This window comes from Mauremys mutica, unplaced genomic scaffold, assembly GCF_020497125.1.
Source record: "Mauremys mutica isolate MM-2020 ecotype Southern unplaced genomic scaffold, ASM2049712v1 Super-Scaffold_2380, whole genome shotgun sequence".
NCBI lineage: Eukaryota > Metazoa > Chordata > Testudines > Geoemydidae > Mauremys > Mauremys mutica.
The window spans coordinates 1,028,785-1,049,096 of record NW_025423354.1 but is presented as its reverse complement, the minus strand read 5'-3'; the positions used below and the strand labels follow the sequence as shown (position 1 = coordinate 1,049,096).

Sequence of the window (20,312 nt, the reverse complement as noted above, 5' to 3'; positions counted from 1 at the left end):
TTAGGCAGGGCTGCCCAGAGGATTTCTGGGGGCCTGGGGTCTTCGGCGGCGGGGGGCCCCCGCTTCGGTGGTAATTTGCCGGCGGGGGGTCCTTCTGCCCCGGAGCGGAAGGACCCCCCACCGGCGAAGACCGGGAGCGGAAGAAGCTCCGGGGCCCTGGGCCCTGCAAGAGTTTTCCGGGCCCCCCAGAGCGAGTGAAGGACCCCACTCCAGGGGCCCCGAAAAACTCTCGTGGGGGCCCCGGCGGGACCCGGGGCCTGGGTCAAATTGCCCCACTTGCCCCCCACCTCTGGGTGGCCCTGTCTTTAGGTGAAGACTCGGCAGCGGGATGGAGATAGGCAGCGGCAAAATTCTTCCCCTCTTCAATGGCTACAACATACTGTCTTCAGGTGGGACATCAAACCCAGCTCGGCCCATCTGGGACCCATTCTGCTTTCCCTAAGAAGGCTGGTAACCCCAGTGTCCTGGTCAAAGGCAAATTGGGGTGATTACATTCTATCACCGTAAATCCCCCCTGCAGCTTCAGCGAACAGAAATAGGGTTCTTGGTACTGTTTGCTCTAAACCACCATGTGAACCTGCAGCTGCCTTCCACCCTGTCAGTGGCTGCATTTCAGTGGTGGGCTGTTAGACGTGTGTGTGTGTGCGTGTGCGCGTGCGCAAGCAAAGTTCAAATCTGAATGTACTGTCAACCTCCTCCAACATTTGGGGATAACAACAATAGGTCAAAGAGGCTCAGGAAGATCCCCCCTCCCCGTCATTGTGAACTCTGTTGGCAGGGACTGTCTGTTTCTTGGCTCTACAGCTAGTCCTGATCCCTCGCTGGGGCTCCTACATCAATCTACTAAGCCTGGTCCAGTCCCATTGTTCCATCCTCTGTGTCTCCAGGTGATTGGAGCAGGAGAAAGGATCGAAGGAAAACCGCCTCCGAGCAGGACCCTGGTTGCTCTCGCACTGTGCTAATCCCGCCCAACCCAGAGGAATTCTGGGCGCGATCCTTGCAGCACCGAGGCTTGGGACAGGCTCCCCTCCCACTGCTGCTGCAGAACCGCATTAGACAGAGTCTGTTCCCAGCCCCAAAGCACTGACTCGCTGCTGGTTGAAAGGTGAGAAGAAAAGCTTAGGGCAGGCCGTTTACAGGAACAATTTGTTGACTGGCAATAGGGCTCCTCGTCCTCCCACGCCAAAGCTTCCAGCTATGTGCTCGGTGCTAGATGTTGCCGCAAGAACGGGGGCGTGTGTTTTGGTATGTAGGCGGGGGGCGGGCGGGGGAAGGTAAGGAGTGGGGGGTGTTGTGCTGTGGGGTAGATGTTGGGGGTTCGGGGCATGTAATGGAGTAGAGTGTATGGAATGTGAATGAGCAGAGGTGAGCATGGGCATAGACCACTGGGCACTTAGGGGGCTTCAGCCCCCCTCACCCCGAGGTCGGACCAGAAGCTCGTTTAGCTCACTTGGACACGCACAGACGTGGGCCAAAATGACTCGCTAAGGGACTATTCAAGAGCTCGTGTTTACTTCCTAGGCCCCTTCCCCACTACACAAGTGGGCTGTGCCCCTGGAGTGATATGGCGGCGTGTGTTTGGGTGAGTCCGGGCGGTGAGCAGGGTAGTGTGAGAGAAAGGGGGTGGAGAGCCTGGGTACAGGGGAGCATGCAGGGCCGGCTCCAGACCCCAGCGCGCCAAGCGCGTGCTTGGGGCGGCATGCCGTGGGGGGCGCTCTGCCTGTCGCCGGTCCCGCGGCTCCGGTGGACCTCCCGCAGGCGTGCCTGCGGATGCTCCACCAGAGCCGCGGGACCAGCGGACCCTCCGCAGGCACGTCTGCAGGAGGTCCACCGGAGCCGTGGGACCGGTGACCGCCAGAGCGCCCCCCGTGGCGTGCCGCCGTGTTTGGGGCGGTGAAATTCCTAGAGCCGCCCCTGGGAGCATGGGTTAGCGTGTGCGTGGACAGTGGGATTTTACTGGGCTGGGGGAACGAGGGCAGCAGGGCTCAGGCTGCGGCAGCTGCTGCGCCAGGCCAGCCCCCTTGCTGACATGGGGGCCTAGCTCCATCTCTGTAGCGCTTGACAATGCTGCTGGGCCTGCCCGAGCCAGCGGGAAGCACTGGGCGGATACTGACGGTTACTCACCCCAGGCCCGGCCCAGCCTGCCACAGCGAGCGCAGAGCTACTGGGAACTTCACAACTCCCCAGGCTTCTAAAGTGAACCGACTTCTGGGGAGAAAGTGACACTGTGGGTGGGGTGCGATCATTCAGCCACGGCGCAGAGCTCCACCGGGGGCGTCTCCCGTCCAAGATGTGCTGCCTGCGCCCCCCAGCATTCCCCAGGGCTGACTCTAGGTGTGCCGTGAGAGCTCAGCTTCCAGACCATTCAGCCCATTGGCCTCCCTTTGAATCTCTCCAACGGCTCCCCCGTCTCTATCGCATCACACACGAGCTGCCTGTCTTCACTTCCCAAGGCCCTTCAGCCTGTCCCCACCCTATCTCTCATCTCCCATTTGCCCATCGAGAGGACTCCCAAGGACGTCTGCCTCCATCAGCCGCTTGTTTAATTTTCAAACACGCACCTTTGTGCTTTTCCCCAGGCTCCCCAGAAACCTCTCCAAAGCTACCTCATGATCCTTCTGCACGTAGGCGCCGACTTCTGCTCCCACCGGTGGGTGCTCGACCACCCTTTGCCCCTGGCCCTGCCCCAGCTCCACCCCTTCCATGAGTCCCTGACCCCATCCCAACCCCTTCTCCAAAGTCCCCGTCCCAACTCCGCCCCCCCGCTCCTATTCTGATTCCTGCCCCAAATCCCCGCCCTGCCTCTTCCCCGCCTCCTCCCCTGAGCGCGTCATGTTCCACCTTCCCCCCCCCCCCCCCCGGAGCTTGCTATGCCGCCAAACAGCTGTTTGGTGGTGGCCCGGGGGGGGGGAGGAGTGCTGGGGCGGGGGGGGGAGCTAATTTTTCCCCTTGGGTTCTCCAGCCCCGGAGCACCCATGGAGTCGGTGCCTACGCTCCTGCAAATCCCTCCTTCAAACTCTCCTTTGCCTTGGAACCTACCAAAAAAACTCTGACGGCGGTTAGACTGCTAGTGGCACTGTTATCGCTCCCCATCACGCTGAGCAGTTGTGTCTCATTGGTCACTTGTATGCCCCAGGCTGTCCGTATCCATCTGTTGTCTCTTGTCCTGTACTTGGATTGGAAGGGCTTTGGGGCAGGAACCAGCTTTTGGTTCTGGGTTTTGTACAACGCCTAGCACAGTGAGCCCTGATCCTAGACTAGGCCTCCTAGACGCTGCTGCAGTGCAACTAATGCCGGGTGCACTCAGAGGAGTCAGTCCTTTGGTTTCTCAGAATCAGACCCCAGGCTGCCGCACCCCTTACACCGGGCAGGACCTGCCGATTTCAGCTGCTCGCAAACTTCTAAGCAAATGTTCATTAAAAAACAAGGGGGGGGGCTTTGTTGACAATGAGTTTTGCAAAGGAAGCTGGGATGGAAACATGGGGATTTTCTGTTGAAAAACTTTTCATGGACATTCTGTTGGAAATGAAACTTTCCTCCCAGTTTTGGTTGAAAGGGTTTGTATTAAACCCCCTAATCCCCCAAGCAGTTCTCCTAGTGCTCGGCTTCCCGGGGCTGGAAACACTTGCCAATCAGTCGGGGCCTGATTCTCATTGGGCCGGGGCCTTAAGTGTAAGTGAAACCAGGCCCAGCGTGTGCAGCCTTCGCTTTGGCTCGTTGGGCACAGGAAGTGGGCTAGAACCATGGAGCAGAGGCCTGGGAACTTCATGAGCCCCAGGACTGAGTCAGCTCTGGGAAGAGATTATTTTATAGCACCCAAAGAGAGGGAGACTCCAGCAACGTGCAGGGAGGCCTCCCCTTTACCATGGGAGATTGAGAAGCTCCTGAAAGCTTCCTCCAGCGTTGACTAGGTTTGCCAAAGAGCTCAGCTCCTATGAAGGAACCTGCCAGATTTTCAAGTGCTCTGAGTCTGCACCCAGAAGATCATGGCAGCCTGAAAACACTGTGACCGCTGCTGGGGATGGTGAACATGGGGGGTTCAGGCCAGAGCAGTGACCCCTGGCTAGACGATGAACCTCAGCTGAGCAGGTGGGGGATGGGCTAGTGCAAAGCCAGGAAGCTGGCAGCAGAAATGGCTGCAGTGAGGAGTCTGCAGCCCCCCTGTGCACTCGAAAGGGCAGGAGGGACCCAGGCAGAGAACAGCCTGCTGGGAGCCGGGCCCTGGGGGAGGGAGTGTTAGACTCACAGGGCCAGAGGGGGCTGCCAGGGTCACCTGGTCTAACCCCCGTCAGAGAGCAGGGGGGAGACGAAGGCCTGTGGGAGGGGAGCGGGGAGCAGCCCAGGGAGGGAGCAGACATTGCCTGCATGTGGCAGGGTCCCTGGGCTGGAGCCTGGAGCAGTGGGGGGCTCGAGTTCCCCACCCAGCCCCGGCTGGAGCGGCATTGCCTGGGCAGTGGGGCCAGCGAGACTCTGCCCCCCAGCAGGGGAACCATTCAGTGACCTGGCTGGGGGCTGAGTCACGCAGAGGAAGCTGCAGCTCCTGGGGGGAGAGATGAGGCTGCAGAGTGAGAGAGAGACAACGGGGGGGAGAGACGCAAGGGGAGGGGTTGGCCCTGGAAGAGCTAATCCCCAGAGCAGCCAGGAGGGGGCAGCACCTGCGGTGAATACAGCAACCTGGGACAGCATCCCACAATGAAAAACTCATTCTCCATCCCCAGTCCCCTGAAGTCTCCGTTCCACCAGCCACACTACAAGTAACACCCCTGTCTGTAGGTCAATCACTCTTTTCTCAGGCTGCTCTATTCTGGAGTCTGGTCACAATGACAACAGCCCCGAGATTAGATGTAACGGCGGGAGATTGGGAACCAGCCCCACACTCTGCACTGCTGGGCCGTGGGGAGCCAGGTCTCATGTCCAAAATCCCTTCCCTGCCCTGGGAAGTGAAAGGGAGAGTGAGAAGGAGCCACCTACCTGCTCAAGGTGCCTTTGATGTCCTAGAGGGGAGAGAGAAAAGGAAATTCAATCCCAGCTCTCACACTAAGGATCCCTCCTGCTCTGGAGGGGACTCGCTTTGTCTTCACAGTTGGAAGTTCAAAGTACAAATATTTATTTATTAACATAAACAAAAACTTTGAACGTGCTGCCTTTGCTCCTTTGCAAAAGTGCTCTAAGTTCAGGGTCTGGGCCCAGGAAGTTTGTACTAGGAGGCACACAGGCTCTTTGTGTAATGACATGTGGATAGCCACCCGGCACATGGAATTAAGGGCTCAGTCTTGCGATGTGCTGAACAAGGATCTGCCTAACACTCACAGGTGTGGGGAAGATCCGCTCCTGCAGACTCCAGTGGGGCCAGAGGGAGGGATGCCCCCATGCTGTGCTGCCCCCGTGCTGTAAACTCTCTCCCCACTCGCCCACAAACACTCTGAAGGCCTGTCCTGTGGGCTTCTTGACAGCCACAGGAAGGTGGGGCTGGGTGAGAGCAGTGGGTGTGGGGTACAGAGTAACACAGGGCCAATCACCATCCTACATCCCAGGATCAATGCAGGACACCTGAGGAGTGAAGAATGCTGCCCACAGCAGATACTGGTCGCAACAGAGAATCAGACCCTAGATATCAGCTAGAGACATCCAGGATGCTACTTTTTATTTCTCACCTTCTTTCTTATTTGCTAGAAAGAGGCATTTTTTGAAAAATAAAATCATCAGAAGGCTTTTGGAATTCTAACACCTACTTACACGCTCAGGCTACCATAAGTAACAAACAGTTTCCCTGTCTAACTTCAGTTCTGGCAGAGAAAATCACCACAGCCTCAGACCTCATGTGTCAATTTTAAGGCCAATATTTTCCTTTTGCGCAGTATGTAGGAAGAGTGGCAAAATTAGGCTTTATATTGAAACTCAGCTTCAATCTTAGCTATTTCCATAATTAAAGACTGGTTCCATCTTTGATCTTTTGGAGTTAGCGTTTGGAACACAGAAAATGCCAGACTGGCTCAGACTTTAGGTCCATCTGGTCAGTATTCAGTCTCCAAAGGTGGACAGTGCCAGATGCTTTAGGGGAAGGTGTCAGAGAATCTGCCTCCCACATTCTCATCCTTCTCTCTAACAGTTAGTGCCTGGCAGAAGCAATGAAGCATGAGGTTTAATATCACTCTGCATATTGTGTTATCCATATAAATATCTGATCACTTTTTGAGTTTTGCTAAATGCTTGGTCTCAAAGACATCCGGTGGCAAGGAGTTCCACAGTCTAATTACATGATATGTGACAAAGCGATCATTGCATCAGTTCTGAATTTGCCACCTTCTGATTTTATTGAATGTCCCTTTGTTCTGGCATTATGAAACAGGGAGAACAGAATTCTGAGTTTGCCATTTTTGGAGGAGCCTTCTCCCACTAGAATTCAAACTAAGAATTGTTTTCATTTAGGACTTGATCCTATGCCTGTTGTACCCCAGAAGTATATTTCCATTGACTTTACTGGGCATTTTCTCAAGCCCTTAAAGAAAAATAATATATATTTTAGCAATACTGTATGTTCTGACCTTTGACTGTGTGACACTGTGTACCTCAGGGGAATACGCTGCACCCCCATGTTCATCCTTATAATATGATTGTGGGGTATCCAATGAAAAGTTTATCATGTTGGGTGTCTTCAGAAGGCTCACGATGCACTGAGCATTGTTGTTATAGTGATGTTATAGGTTGTAATTTCATGTATGTAGTTATGGGGCTGAAAATGTCTCCTGATGGCTTAAAACAAGCCCAGGCAAAACTCTCCTGGAGCAGAGAGGCAGTTCACACCTCATCAGGGCATGGATGGGACAAGCCGGCCCAGCCTCACAGGAACAAAGGACACTGGCCTAGGCAGCAACAAAGGATCTTTTGGACTTTGGAGTGACTCACCCCCCTTCCCGTGGTCGGTTTGGGACTGTGATGAGGCAATGGTGATCTGATTCTGAAGGGGCAGGGGGAAAAGCCAAGAGGGAAGAAAGAACATGATAAAAGAGAGAGATGTTTGCCAGGCTCTTTCACTTCCATTTACAGACATCACCCCCAATCGACTGAAGCGCTGATCAAAGAGGAGAGGCTGGCTGAAGACCAACCAGCCAGCCTGTGGGGAGAAGCATCTAAGTTTGTAAGGGCATTGGAAGTGTGTGAACAGCCCAGCGGTGGGGGTTCTCACAGCGGAGCAGGGTAAGGCTGGATCCCAGAGTCGAGGACCGGAGTGACCTAGCAGATCACCAGTCCAGATAACACCAGGGGAATGTCACACACTCCTACACTGCAAAAGTGAAGGCTTAGGAGACTTTCCTGCCCTGGGGTGTTTCTAACACTGTCTCACCTGCAGGAATTCACTTGCTGGCAGCTGGCACTTCTGTTCCATCTCACTGATCAGGGAACTGAAAGAGGATAGTTCCTCAGATAGTTTGGCAACATACTCATCCCTCCTCTTTTCAATTTCCTTATTCAGCTCTTCCAGATGGGCCAGCAGGAGTCGCTCTTGTTCTTCCAGAAACTGGTGCAGTTCCTGAAATTCTAACACAATCTTTTCCCTCTCAGTTTTTAGCTGTTTCTGAAATGAAGAGATAGAAACAGACAAAGCACAGGTCAAGGACAGGAACACGGAGTGAGTTATGGGACACTTTGTAAAGCCTCATGTACGCACATGGGAGCATGTCATTGCAACCCTGTAGAATTTAACTCTTGATATTTTATGGAGAACGTACTCTGTGCTCAGTAGACAGATGATTTTCCAATGAATTCTGAAGAACCCTAACTGGTGGTTAGAATATGAATCTATCTTGCATTATTAGGATATTCTGATATCAGTGGTGTCTAGAAAACCAGACCCTTCAAATAACAGGAAGGACAGCAGGTGTGGGATCCAGAACGGGACAGGCAAGGATTACTTCTGCAGAGCAAACAGTAGAACCCAACTCGGAAGCGCTTGACTTGAACTGGGGAAGAGATTTTCCCCACAAAATACACCTAAATGAATAGGGCCATGTTTCTAAAACTGGCTTCAAAATCAGAGCCCCAACAATTGCTCTGATGAGTTTTGAATGCACAGTTTAGCATACAAACATTTGGTCACATCATAAATCTCCAATTTTAACCCACACAGGGATTCTGAGCACAAACTGGGTGTCTGGCAAGACACCTGTTTACAGGTTCAGATCTGAGTTTGCAGGGCACTTAGAAATGTGCATGTGAACTGGACAGAAGCCCACCAAGTCGTGCTCTTTCTGGAGCTCTCTAGCGCCCGGTACCCCAGAAGCAAGAAACTTACATCATATCTAGAACCCAGATCTTCTTCACGGCAACGTCCAGCAGTGATATCGCTAGGGCCTGTTCCAAAGCACCACAATCAACAGGAGTCTTTCCAATGACTTCAGTGGGGTTTGGTCAGGTGTTAAGTGACCAGCCTTCTCCGGGGCAGCAGATTTCTATAGAGGCTCCCCGCACTAACTGTTGTGGTTATTGTTCGAGGGTTTCCCTTAACCCTCCCCTGGTTCTTGTCTCGCAGACAGAAAGCAGGAGACCAAAAAGTCCAAAGTGCAGGAAATGCGACGTTTACTGGGGTTAGTTCCAATCAAGCATATCCAGAGCTCCACACGCCAGCAGCGCCTTTACCCCGGGTTCCCCTTCCTGGCTCTGACGCCGCAGAGCCTTGCCTGTGTCCCCGTTCCCCATTCCTCCTTCTTAGCAGGTCCACATATACCTGCAGTGCGCACCCCTAGTCACACCCCTTACAACTTATGGTCCTGTTCCGTTCTGGAGGGTCGGGAGTCTGGGGTCCTCATCCCACTTCTTCTGTTCCCCACGGGAGGGATGAGGAGTAAGGTTGTGCTTGACCTTGGCTTGAGAGAGGAGCCAGGCAGCCTTCCAGTGTGTGTCCTCATATGTTACACTCCCACCTACCCTGTAACACTATCTGTTCCCATTATACTAACAAACCCAGCCAGCCAGGCAGAAGCCACACACCGTGTCTTTGTCCTTTGTCCTTCACACACATTAGTAAGGATGTCAGAGCATCAAAAGTCAAACCCAAAATTCTATCTCAGGTTCACAAACAGGCTTATATGCCAACAGTTCTGTCTGTTGAAAGTAAAGCCAAAAACTGGGGGAGGAATTTGCAAAAATTTTTGAAATGTCAAAGTTGTTTCCATTTTTCAGTGTTCAAAATGGGACAACTTTTAATTTGTTTGTGAAATATCATGAAATAAATTGAAAAAAAAATCACATTTCTGTTTCCCCTTTTTTCTAAAATGTAATAAAATAATGTCCATTTCCACCACCCCATTGTTTCCTTTTATTCCATTCTCTCTGGAACTCTTCAAAAGTTCTCCCATTTTAGAAAAATTGGCAAAAAGAAAAGGGAAAAACTAGGAGAAAAAACTTGGAAATTATTCATGTTATTGTATCAGTGGCAAAAAGGAAGAAATGGGGGGAAAAAGGGATAAAAAACATTTGAAATAATTTCAGCTTTTTAAAACCAAAATGAAAACTTCAATTTGAAATGAAAATAAACATTTTGTTCATTCTGAAATTTCCTGTCAAAAAACTGATTTTTATTTATTTACTAAATCCCATATTGCTACAGGACATGTTTGTGGTTGGTAAATTTCGACGAGCTCTAGCTGAAAGACTAAAGGAGAAACTACTGTTAGCTAAAGAAATTAAATTCACATTATCAATGGAAATATTTGGATTATTAAACCTCTTTCCTTAATGCTCCATTTTCCTGTTTACACTCAATTAAAGCAGAACAGTTTTTCTTTACAATGAGAATAAATAAGCAATAATCTTCCATGGAAGGGAAGATGTTGCTCATTGTTCTTCTTCCGTTAGACTAAGCAGAGTATCAATAACGTCCCAGTGCACATTTTGCCTCTGAGTAAGAACGGCACCTACCAGTAGTTCCTGGCTTGTATTTTCCCCACTCGATTTATACGACAGAATCTCGTCTCTCTCTTTTTTCAAACTCTCCAAATGTCTCTGAATTTGTTCCTAACAAAAGAAAAACTGGTTTAGTTTTGGATGTTTTTGGAGGGTTTTTTTCCCCATTTATTTACATTTTCAAGAATATTAAATACATAATAAAATGGGTGAGTGCTCTAACCACATGACTATACAGCTCTGGGAGTTAAACCAGGTCTCCAAGACAGCAGCAGGAAAAGCGCTGCCGTGTGTTCACACTGTCAGCTGCAAACGCAGTGCGTGGCCACATTTGCAGCTCTTGCAACGCCACAGAGAGCAGTGCATTGTGGTAGCGATCCCAGAGTGCAAGTGGCTGCAGCGTGCTTTTCAAATGGGGGGGGGAGTGGAGTGTGACAGGGAGTGCATTGTGTGTATGTGGGGGGAGAGACTGTGCGTTTGGGGGCAGAGTGTGTGACTGCCATAAGCGCGAGCTCCGTGGCTCCCAGAGAAAAGGGAAAAGCACCAATGGGAGCTGCCAGAGCCGCAGAGCGGGACTTGCAGGTGCCGGCAGCGTGCAGAAAGCCCCCCTGACCCGACCTGACCCGTTCCCAGCCCGCAGGACTAGGAGGGAGGCTGCTGTGGACCGTGGGGTTCCCAGGAAATGTTCCTGACCATCGCCGTCCAGCTGGCTTGGCAGGAAACCTTCGTGGCGCTGACCCCTACGGCCAATGACCTGAACCTGGGAGTTGCAAGTTGCAGTCACTCGGGGTTCCCTTCCCCTCACGTTACCTAAGGTTACCATACGTCCGTATTTTCCCAGACAGTTTTAGATATTTAAAAATTCCCCCCAACGGCAATTTAAGGACTAAAAAGACGGAGATGTCTGGGAAGATACAGATGTTTGGTCACCCTACAAGAGTGGCCACTTGGCTTCAGGGGATTACGGGATGTTTCCGGAGGCCAATCACAGCGCAGTAATGCAACATGTCGTCCACACTGACACCCAGCCGGGGCGCAGCAAGCTCTATGCTTCTCATGGAGGTGGATTACCAGGCGTGCTCCAGCCACAGAGTCCAGGTGCTCTAAGTGCCTGCCAGTGTGGACGTGTCGAGAGTTAGTGCACCCGGGGCTGATTTAATGCGCTCTAACTTGCAAATGTAGCCAAGGCCTAAGTATTTATCCTCAGTGGAACAGATTCAGCAGGAGAGATGGAGGGAGCCCCACCTCAGACTATCCCATAGAGAGGTGGCAGGTCCCTGTTCCAATCCCTTCTCCTCACCAGGTGGAAGAGGGACTTGAACCTGTGGTCTCCCATGTCCCAGGTGAGTGCTCTAAACACTGGGCTAAAAATGATGAGGGAAACTTTCTGTGTGAACTCATCTGAGGGGTCTCAGGCCACCTACCAGGCCAGGCCCCACACAGGAGTTAGGTGGCCTAACACTGATCTTCCCTGGGGCTCAGGTGGGAGACGGGCATCGGGATGCAGTGCGCATGGGCAGAAGCAGAAACACAGGTGCTGAGGGAACTAGTTACTGAAAACACAGACGCCGAGGGAGTTTAGGCACCGACAGGGCTCAGCAGGAGTTTTGTGAATTGCAGTGGAGGCTCCAACTGGGGTTTAGGCACCTAAGTAAATACTGTGAATCTAGGCCTCCCGGACAGGGAAACTGAGCTAAGGACGGGCTGGACGGAGGCTTCACTTCCTCACTGCACAGGTGTTCACACTCCGCTCATGCTCGCTGCGACTTTTCTGAGCAGTCTCACAGAACCACATTCTCATCCACGGCATGTTTTGATATATCACCGGCCTTGGCATTTCTAAGTGGGCGTGAGAAATAATTCCCCCCCCGTCCGCCTACACATAACCAATTCCTGACCCCTTCCCTCCCCACACACACACACACCCCAGGGGCTTTGCTGATATAATTATTTTGTTTAAAAAAAAAATCCCACCCCTCTCCAACACAGATCTGTACAAAAACTGTATGTAGGGCAGGCCTTAAAAACAACATTCTTCCTGTATAAAATCTCTTCTGCTTTTCTACCGTGTCATTTTCTGAAGCTAGTTTTATGACGTTGCTGGTTTTATATTTCTCAGGTGGCTCTGTTTTGATTGTTACAGCATGTCTGGGCTGGGAAGCAGGGAGTGGTCCTTGTTGCTGTGGGACTCTCTGAAGACCAGACAGATCAGGGTTTGATCCACTTCACAGAAAAGTTTCAAAAGCTCTTCATGTTTTTCACACACTTTCTTCCCCCTTGGCTCTGGGATATTTTTGGCTATTTCAACGACATTCCTCAGCTCCCGGTTAGCCTGGAACTCCCCTTCCCGGAAGGGTTCTCTGCACTGAGGGCAGAGATACCAGGGGGAGGTTTCGGACTCCGTGCAGTACTGAGTGATGCAGGATCGGCAGAAATTGTGCCCACACTTGATGAGAATCACCGGATCGTTAAAAGAAGCCAGGCAAATGGAACAGATAACAGACTCTTGAAGATGTTTTACCTGGCTTCTTGCGGCCATGGCACCTACGAGAAATAAGAAAGTAAGTTTCATTTTCACTTTCCTCAGCAATGTGTCTATCCCCGACTGAAGCTGGCCTCCGCCCTTCCTGCAGCAGCCTGCTGATCTGTTGTGAATGTGTTTGCTGGACCCTGGGATCCTTCAGTTGTGGAAAGGAGAAAATATAAGGAGATAGGAGAGAGAGATATAAACTAATGACTATATTGAACTCCTACATTTGTACAGATTAGACTTTAAACAAATATTGTCCCCTGCTGTCATAAACAGGATTAAGTAAATCAAGTCACCGAAGAGATACAAGTATCAAGGGGTAGCCGTGTTAGTCTGTATCCACAAAAACAACGAGGAGTCCGGTGGCACCTTAAAGACTAACGATTTATTTGGGCATAAGCTTTCTGAAGAAGTGAGTTTTTTACCCATGAAAGCTTATGCCCAAATAAATCTGTTAGTCTTTAAGGTGCCACCAGACTCCTTCTTGAAGAGATACAAGCATTTTCTAAATAAAAGAGCCAGTCATAAAATCCCTCTTTCCATGCCCCCAAAAACTTTATAGAGGCCAACAGGATTGGCAGAATTATTTTCAAAATATGCCATTATACTTTCCTTCAGCCATCATAGTTAGAAATTATTTTTTAAGTTTCAAAACAGGATCTGATGTGAATTAGAAATAGATCAGAGTTGCAATGTTAGTTTGATTGGGACTGGAATTTTGCCAATGTTCTGGTGTTCTCTGTCTAATCAGATCCATTTCTAATACAAATAACAGATGTAATTTTATTATTACTGTATTTTGCAACATTTTAAAACTTCCTACGAGTTATCTAAACAATTAAATTAAAAATCCAGAATGGTAGAGTGCCATGTTCAATCCACTTTTTAATTTATTTGAAACATTCAACTGGGACTGTACAGCTTCCTCCCCCTAAACACTGAGGAGGTCCAGCACCTCGCCATTGCTCCATACTGAGGATCGCCTGGCACGTGGAGGCATGGTCACCTGGAAAGATTCCCTGAGAGCACTCCACGCCTGGCTGAGCAAACAGGAAGGGGATTTTCAAAATTCCCAGAGAATTTAAAGGGTGGGTCTGATGGTTGGTCACCCGAGGGCAGGGCAGTAGAGTTCAAAGTGATGACCAGAGTGGCTAGAACAGGGATTGTGGGACACTTCTGGAGGCCGATCAGAGCGCATTAACAGACCAGGGCGTCCACACTGGCTCTGTGGCGCTCCAGCGGGGGCGCATCAAACATTATTACACTCACCGAGGTGGAGAACCAGGAGCGCTCTAGCCGCAGAGTCAGAGCGCTCTACGTGCCTTGCCGGTGTGGCCGTGTTGTGAGTTAGAAAGCACAGATCAGTTGATAAGCATCCTGGAGCACCAAGCGGACTCGATGCAGGTGCTCGTAGCCATGCAGACGGAGCAGTACCACGCCCGCTGCAGCCCTTGTCTCACAACACTTTCCCTTGTGCCCCCATGTCACCGCCAACCCACTTTCCCCAACATCCTGGTTCTTATCGCCACCAGCTGCCTCCCACACCTGTAGCTTCACCACCCAGCCCTGAAAACTACAACCCTTACCCACTGCACTCACCCCCCATCACCATGCAGTACAGCCAGCCTGAAGTGCAGCACTCATTGCACAGCACTCCAGACAGGAAGGCCGAGTAGGATAATAGGACATACACAAATGTGTGATTGTGCCATTCCCCACCCCCTTGCCCTTTCCGTTTCCCAAGCAGTTGTGTTTCTTTTCAATAAATGGATTTTTTGGCTTTGAAAACATTATTATTGCATAAAGTAAAAGATACCTTAGCCCAGGAAAGCAACAGGCACTGCAAATCAGCTTAGCAAACACAGATTCCTACTAACATTGGAACCACTGCACTTCACTCCCGTGCAGGGCACCAAACGTCACTGGTGGCTTTCAGCCTCAAATTGCTCCCTCAAGGCATCCCTAATCTTTGCAGTCCCGCGCTGGGCCCCTCTAATAGCCCTGCTCTCTGGCTGTGCAAATTCAGCCTCCAGGTGTTGAATCTCCGAGTTCCATGCCTGAGTGAATCTTTCCCCCTTCCCTTCACAAATGATATGGAGGGTACAGCACGCAGATATAACCGTGGGGATGTTGTCATCGGCCAGGTCCAGCTTCCCATACAGAGAGCGCCAGCGGCCCTTTAAATGGCCAAAAGCACACTCCACAGTCATTCTGCACCTGCTCAGCCTGTTGTTGAACTGCTCCTTGCTGCTGTCAAGACTCCCTATGTAGGGTTTCATGAGCCACGGCATTAAAGGGTAAGCAGGGTCTCCAAGGATCACAATGGGCATTTCGACTTCCCCTACGGTGATCTTCTGGACTGGGAAAAAAGTCCAGCTTGCAGCTTCCTGAAAAGGCCAGTGTTCTGAAAGATGTGTGCGTCATGCACCTTTCCGGGCCAGCCTGCGTTAATGTCAATGAAACACCCACGGTGATCCACAAGCACCTGGAGAACCATAGAGAAATACCCCTTCTGATTAACATACTCAGGCTAGTTGGGCTGGTGCCAGAAGTGGAATATGCGTCCCATCTATCGCCCCTCTGCAGTTAGGGAAACCCATTTGTGCAAAGCCAGCTACAATGTCATTCACGTTACCCAGAGTCCCGGTTCGTCTGAGCAGGATGCGATTAATGGCCCTGCAAACTTGCATCAACACGATTCCAACGGTTGATTTTCCTACTCCAAACTGATTAGCGACCAATCGGTAGCTGTCTGGAGTTGCCAGCTTCCTGATTGCAATAGACACCCGCTTCTCCACCAGCAGGGCAGCTCTCAATCTCGTGTCCTTGCGCCGCAGGGTGGGGGTGAGCTCCTCACACAGTCCCATGAAAGTGTCTTTTCTCATCCAAAAGTTCTGCAGGCACTGCTCATCATCCCAGACTTGCATGACGATGTGATCCCACCACTCCGTGCTTGTTTCCCAAGCCCCAAAGCAGCGTTCCACGGTGGTGAGCATGTCCATGAATGCCACAAGTCCTCACTGTCAGTTTGGATCTCAAGGAGTAACTCGATTGCCAAACGTGACATGCTGGCGAGACTCATCAGCATATTCCTCAGCAGTTCAGGATCCAGTCCCAGAGACCAAAAGGGAAGACAGAGCACGCAGTATAAAAAACGTTGAAAGATGGTGCCAAATGTGGACAGAAGCACAGGAATTATTGGGATGCGAACCGATTCATCACAGGGTGTTGGGATAGGACCCAGAATGCCCCCCTCCCCCTCACCCCCTTCCCACAAGCCACAGTGCCAGAATGGGAAGAGGTGCTCTGTTGGATAGCTGCCCATAATGCACCACTCCCAATGCTGCTGCAATTGCCGCAAATGTGGCCACGAAAGTGCGCTTGCAGCTGTCAGTGTGGACACACTGCAGCGCTTTCCCTACTGCGCTCTCCGAAGGCTGGTTTAACAAAAAGCGCTCGACATCTACAAGTGTAGCCATGCCCTTAGCCTTCCTAATTTTATCCCTATGTGCTTGTGTTGTTTTTTTTATATTCATCCTTCATAATTTGACCTACTTTCCACTTTTTGTGTGATTCTTTTTGAGTTTCAGATCAAAATTGTTGAAATGTTCCTTTTGACATTTCAGAGTGGATTGGTTCACAGTTTTGTTTCAAAACATCTTTTTATTTTGAAATTTTATCTTATTTTTTAAGTCAAAAGCAGAACGAAATATTTTGGTTTCATTAAAATGAAATGTGTTGACTGACCCAAAATAATTTTTCCAACATTTTCATTTAATGGGAAATTTCAATTTTTTAAATTCTGATTCAGAATCAAAATACATTTTGTAATGTCAGAACTTCCCATGGAACAGAAATTCTGTTTCAACCACCTCTACTGAAAACACGACACAAGTGTTATCTAATGGCTCAGTAACCACAAGGCAAATTAAAAAAAAATACATTTTTTTTAATCTCTCTCTCTCTTTTTTTTTTAAGAGCTTATTCATGATTTTTGAATACATGGTGTTGGCAATACTGAATGTAGTTGAATGTAGATCGAAAACTAGGGGTTTTGAAAAAGCAGAAAATTTGTTGTGGTTTTTTAATTGAAAAGCTGAAATTAGTCTGCCAAAACCTGAACATGGTCTGGGGTTTCAGAAGCGTGTGGCCAAATATCTGCTGCTTGCTGCGTTTGATTGTTTAAAGAAACAATACAAATATTCTGCTTAAAAAAAAACAAAACAAAACTTTTGAACCACCTCAGCTTGTGACCAAACGCCTGAGCCCATCCAGTCAGAGATTTTTCCAGGTTTCTGATACTCTGCTGGCTTCCTTGACTCATATCTGTCTCCATAACTTTGGAACTTAAGAATGGCCAGACTGGGTCAAACCAAAGGTCCATCCAGCCCAGCCCAGTATCTTGTCCACCGACAATGGCCAATGCCAGGTGCCCCAGAGGGAGTGAACCTAACGGGCAATGATCAAGTGATCTCTCTCCTGCCATCCAGCTCCACCCTCTGACAAAGAGGCTAGGGACACCATTCCTTACCCATCCTGGCTAATAGCCATGAATGGACTTAACCTCCATAAATGCATCTGTTTCCTAGAGACTGGCTCCATGGGGTCCCTCACAAACTGGACACGGTTACTGTGGGTTTGTCTTTAGTATAGACTATGTACATACTCCACGAACTGAGCATTTGAGCTTGTTCCAGAATCTGGGATGAGCCTATGTTGTGAAAACTGAAATGCTCAAAATAGCACATGCATGTGAATGGACACAAGGTGCTAAAATTAAATTAACCCAGGGCTTCTCAAACTGGGGCTCAGGACCCCTCAGGGGGACACGAGGTTATTACTGGGGGTCGTGAGCTGTCAGCCTCCACCTCAAACCCCACTTTGCCTCTGGCATTTATAATAGTGTTAAATATATAAAAAAGTGTTTTTAATTTAAAGAGGGGGGTCGCACTCAGAGGTTTGCTGTGTGAAAGGGGTCACCAGGACAAAAGTTTGAGAACCACTGAATTAACCCCTCTGGAGCCTCAGGGATGCAGGGGAGGGGTGGGGGCTCCCTTGGCAGGTTGGGAAGGAGGTAGGTGGTGTAGGATGTTGCTCTTCTCATGTGATCCCTCCCCCTGTGGCTAATTTTAAATGAAGCTGCCCTCCCCTGACATGAATCTCCCTATGGCACTGAATTCAATGTAGACTATAACTTGGCATTTGAGAAGTGACAGGGACGGTGGCCCTAATGGAGAAGCTCACAGCTCAGCTCTTCTGCAAGCCTCAAACTGCTGAATGAGCTTCAGGGTAGGGAAGGCTGGGCCTCCCAAACAGCCTGGCCCTGCCACCATCCGACCCCCACCCACTTCCTGCCCCCGACTGCCCCCCTCAGAATCCCTGACACATCCTGCTCCTTGTCCCCTCACCGTCCCCCAGAGAACCCCCAAACCACCACCACCCAGGACCCCCCCCGCTCCCTGTCCCCGACCCCCATCCACCCCCCGCTGAGTCCTGACAGACACCCCCCCCGGAATACCCACAATCCAACCCCCCCCATTCCCTGTCCCCTGAGCGCCCCGCCCCACCTCTGCACCTTCCCTGTCCCCGGGACTCCCTGGCCCCTTACCCCCACCTCCACCCCTCACGCGTGCTGAGGGGGCAGGGCTGGGAGCTCGCGCCGAGTGGAAGGAACTGAGCTTAGCTCGCAGCCCCGCCCCCTCCCCACGCGGCTCCGAGCGGGGCGGGGCTCAGGGGTCTCTGAGGTCATCCCTGCAGCGCCCGGCCCCCATTGACCCCCCCGGGGGCCATGGCGGGAGGGGCAGTGGGCGGTGCGGGACCGACGGGCGGGAGCCGCACGGGGGCCTGGCGGGGACGTCCCCGGGGCCGGGCCTGACCCCGCGCTGCGACTCCCGCCCCCGGTGCTGGGCTCCCGCCGGCCGGCGCCCGCCCCCCCGGGCGGGGGAGATCCGGTGCAGCGGGTCCGGCCCGGCCCTGCCCGGGAGCGGCGCCCTGAGCGCGACCCTCCCCCGCGCGGGGACACCGGGCCTGGCTCCCACCCGCGGCGTGGGCAACGGCACGTGACACGCGTGGCTCCAGCCTCTCCCCCCTTGGCTCCCGGCTTCTCCGCAAGGGAGGCCCTCTGAAAGGGAGGCCTCAGGCATTCAGGTGCATCTCTCCCACTGATGCTGTTGAAATCCAGGCCCATGTTCTTTCAAAGGTTTCGTGAAGGTTCTGGAACTTGGATTGTCATAAGAACATAACATAAGAACATAAGAAAGGCCGTACCGGGTCAGACCAAAGGTCCATCTAGCCCAGTATCTGTCTACCGACAGTGGCCAATGCCAGGTGCCCCTGAGGGAGTGAACCTAACAGGCAATGATCAAGTGATCTCTCTCCTGCCATCCATCTCCATCCTCTGACGAACAGAGGCTAGGGACACCATTCTTACCCATCCTGGCTAATAGCCATTTATGGACTTAGCCACCATGAATTTATCCAGTCCCCTTTTAAACATTGTTATAGTCCTAGCCTTCACAACCTCCTCAGGTAAGGAGTTCCACAAGTTGACTGTGCGCTGCATGAAGAACTTCCTTTTATTTGTTTTAAACCTGCTGCCTATTAATTTCATTTGGTGACCCCTAGTTCTTGTATTAAACCCCCTAGTTCTTGTATTACAATCAGCAGTGCCTGCGCTTTCCATTCAGAGCCGACTGGGCCGTGTACTTTCCTTTTTCATCTGAAACTAGAACTCACTCCCCTCGTCTCACCTCTGAGTGTATTTACAGGAGCAAAACAAAATGCAACTGTAGCAAAAATCCAAGGGAAGCGCAGAGATTTATTACTGCAGTGCCCCATGGCTGACACCCATCCACGCTGGCATGTTACAGACGGGAGGGTCCCGATTCATCAACAGGATTACATTGATTTCAATGGTGCTACAATGGTATGAAAGGGAAGGATGCAGTAGTGAATCTGGCATGTGTGAGCGTGAATCTGCACACTGCAGGGTGTGTGGGGAGGGCAACGTCTTTAGATATCCATCCTGCTTAAGAATTCTCTGGATATTTGTGCCTACAAACAAAAGCCTCTGCAAAGGAAATCTGAAATTCTCCTGTGAACGGCTCAATCCTTGAGGGGGCCACTTAGGGATCTGGGGCAAAAAATCAGTACTTGGTCCTGCTAGTGAAGGCAGGGGCTGGACTCAGCGACCTTTGAGGGTCTCTTCCAGCTCTAGGAGATAGGTATATCTCCCTATGTTATTAGAGGATAGTTTTGTGCCTTAGAAACGGGACTGGGAGTTGGGAGATCTAGGTTCTGGTCCCAGCCCTGTCATTAACTCATTGCATGACTTCAGACAAGTCCCTTTCCTTTCAATTCCTTATCTGTAAAGCTGAAGTAGTCACACATCCCTTCCTCAGGGGGTGGGTTATGATGTACATGAGGTGATCAGACACTGAAGAAAGGCCTGTAAACAGCATTTGATCTCAGGGTGCTACATTTACAGCTAGAGAGAAACAACTGCCCTGTAGGATGCTGCTATGCACAACCAGCCAATGAGAGCAACTCCTGCCTCAGGCAGAAAGTAGCTGCAAAACCCTGGGTGTCCCTGGACATTGCTCTCCTGGGAGGGGATGTTCAGCATGCACCTTCATGGAGGCCTTGGTTTTCCCATTTAAAACCTTCCTCCTCCCTTTTTAAGCCATAACATGCAGTGATTCCCACTGGCCAGCAGGTGTCACTGTAACACTACATGGAGACTGATTTCCCCAGGGAATCAGGTACCGACTCAGCATCCTCAGGCGTCATCCCAGCACAGATCATAAGGAGAAAGCACCACTCTGATTTACAAAGCCCTTTTTATTTGTGAACAGATTGATGCAGGCATATAACAGGCACA

The 20,312-nt window shown here is 50.9% G+C and overlaps 1 protein-coding gene across 1 annotated transcript; it reads right to left on the bottom strand.

Annotated features, from left to right (window-relative positions):
- Positions 1 to 4,517: 4,517 nt before the first annotated feature.
- Positions 4,518 to 10,910, bottom strand: LOC123361484 (tripartite motif-containing protein 15-like). Its single transcript, XM_045001443.1, has 4 exons — positions 10,869 to 10,910; positions 9,919 to 10,014; positions 7,346 to 7,576; positions 4,518 to 4,994 (listed from the first exon to the last, which is right to left on the bottom strand). Exons 1-4 carry the CDS (start codon positions 10,908 to 10,910, stop codon positions 4,968 to 4,970), a joined length of 396 nt encoding a protein of 131 aa, XP_044857378.1. The 3' UTR covers positions 4,518 to 4,967.
- Positions 10,911 to 20,312: the final 9,402 nt, after the last annotated feature.

Coding starts and splice junctions, on each gene's coding strand:
- LOC123361484 (XM_045001443.1), bottom strand. CDS start 10,910: ATGTTGCATTACTGCGCTGTGATTGGCCTCCGGAAACATCCC. Junction 7,577..9,918: donor ATACAAGCCAGGAACTACTG/GTAGGTGCCGTT, acceptor TCTTCATTTCAG/AAACAGCTAAAAACTGAGAG. Junction 4,995..7,345: donor CAGCAAGTGAATTCCTGCAG/GTGAGACAGTGT, acceptor TCTCCCCTCTAG/GACATCAAAGGCACCTTGAG.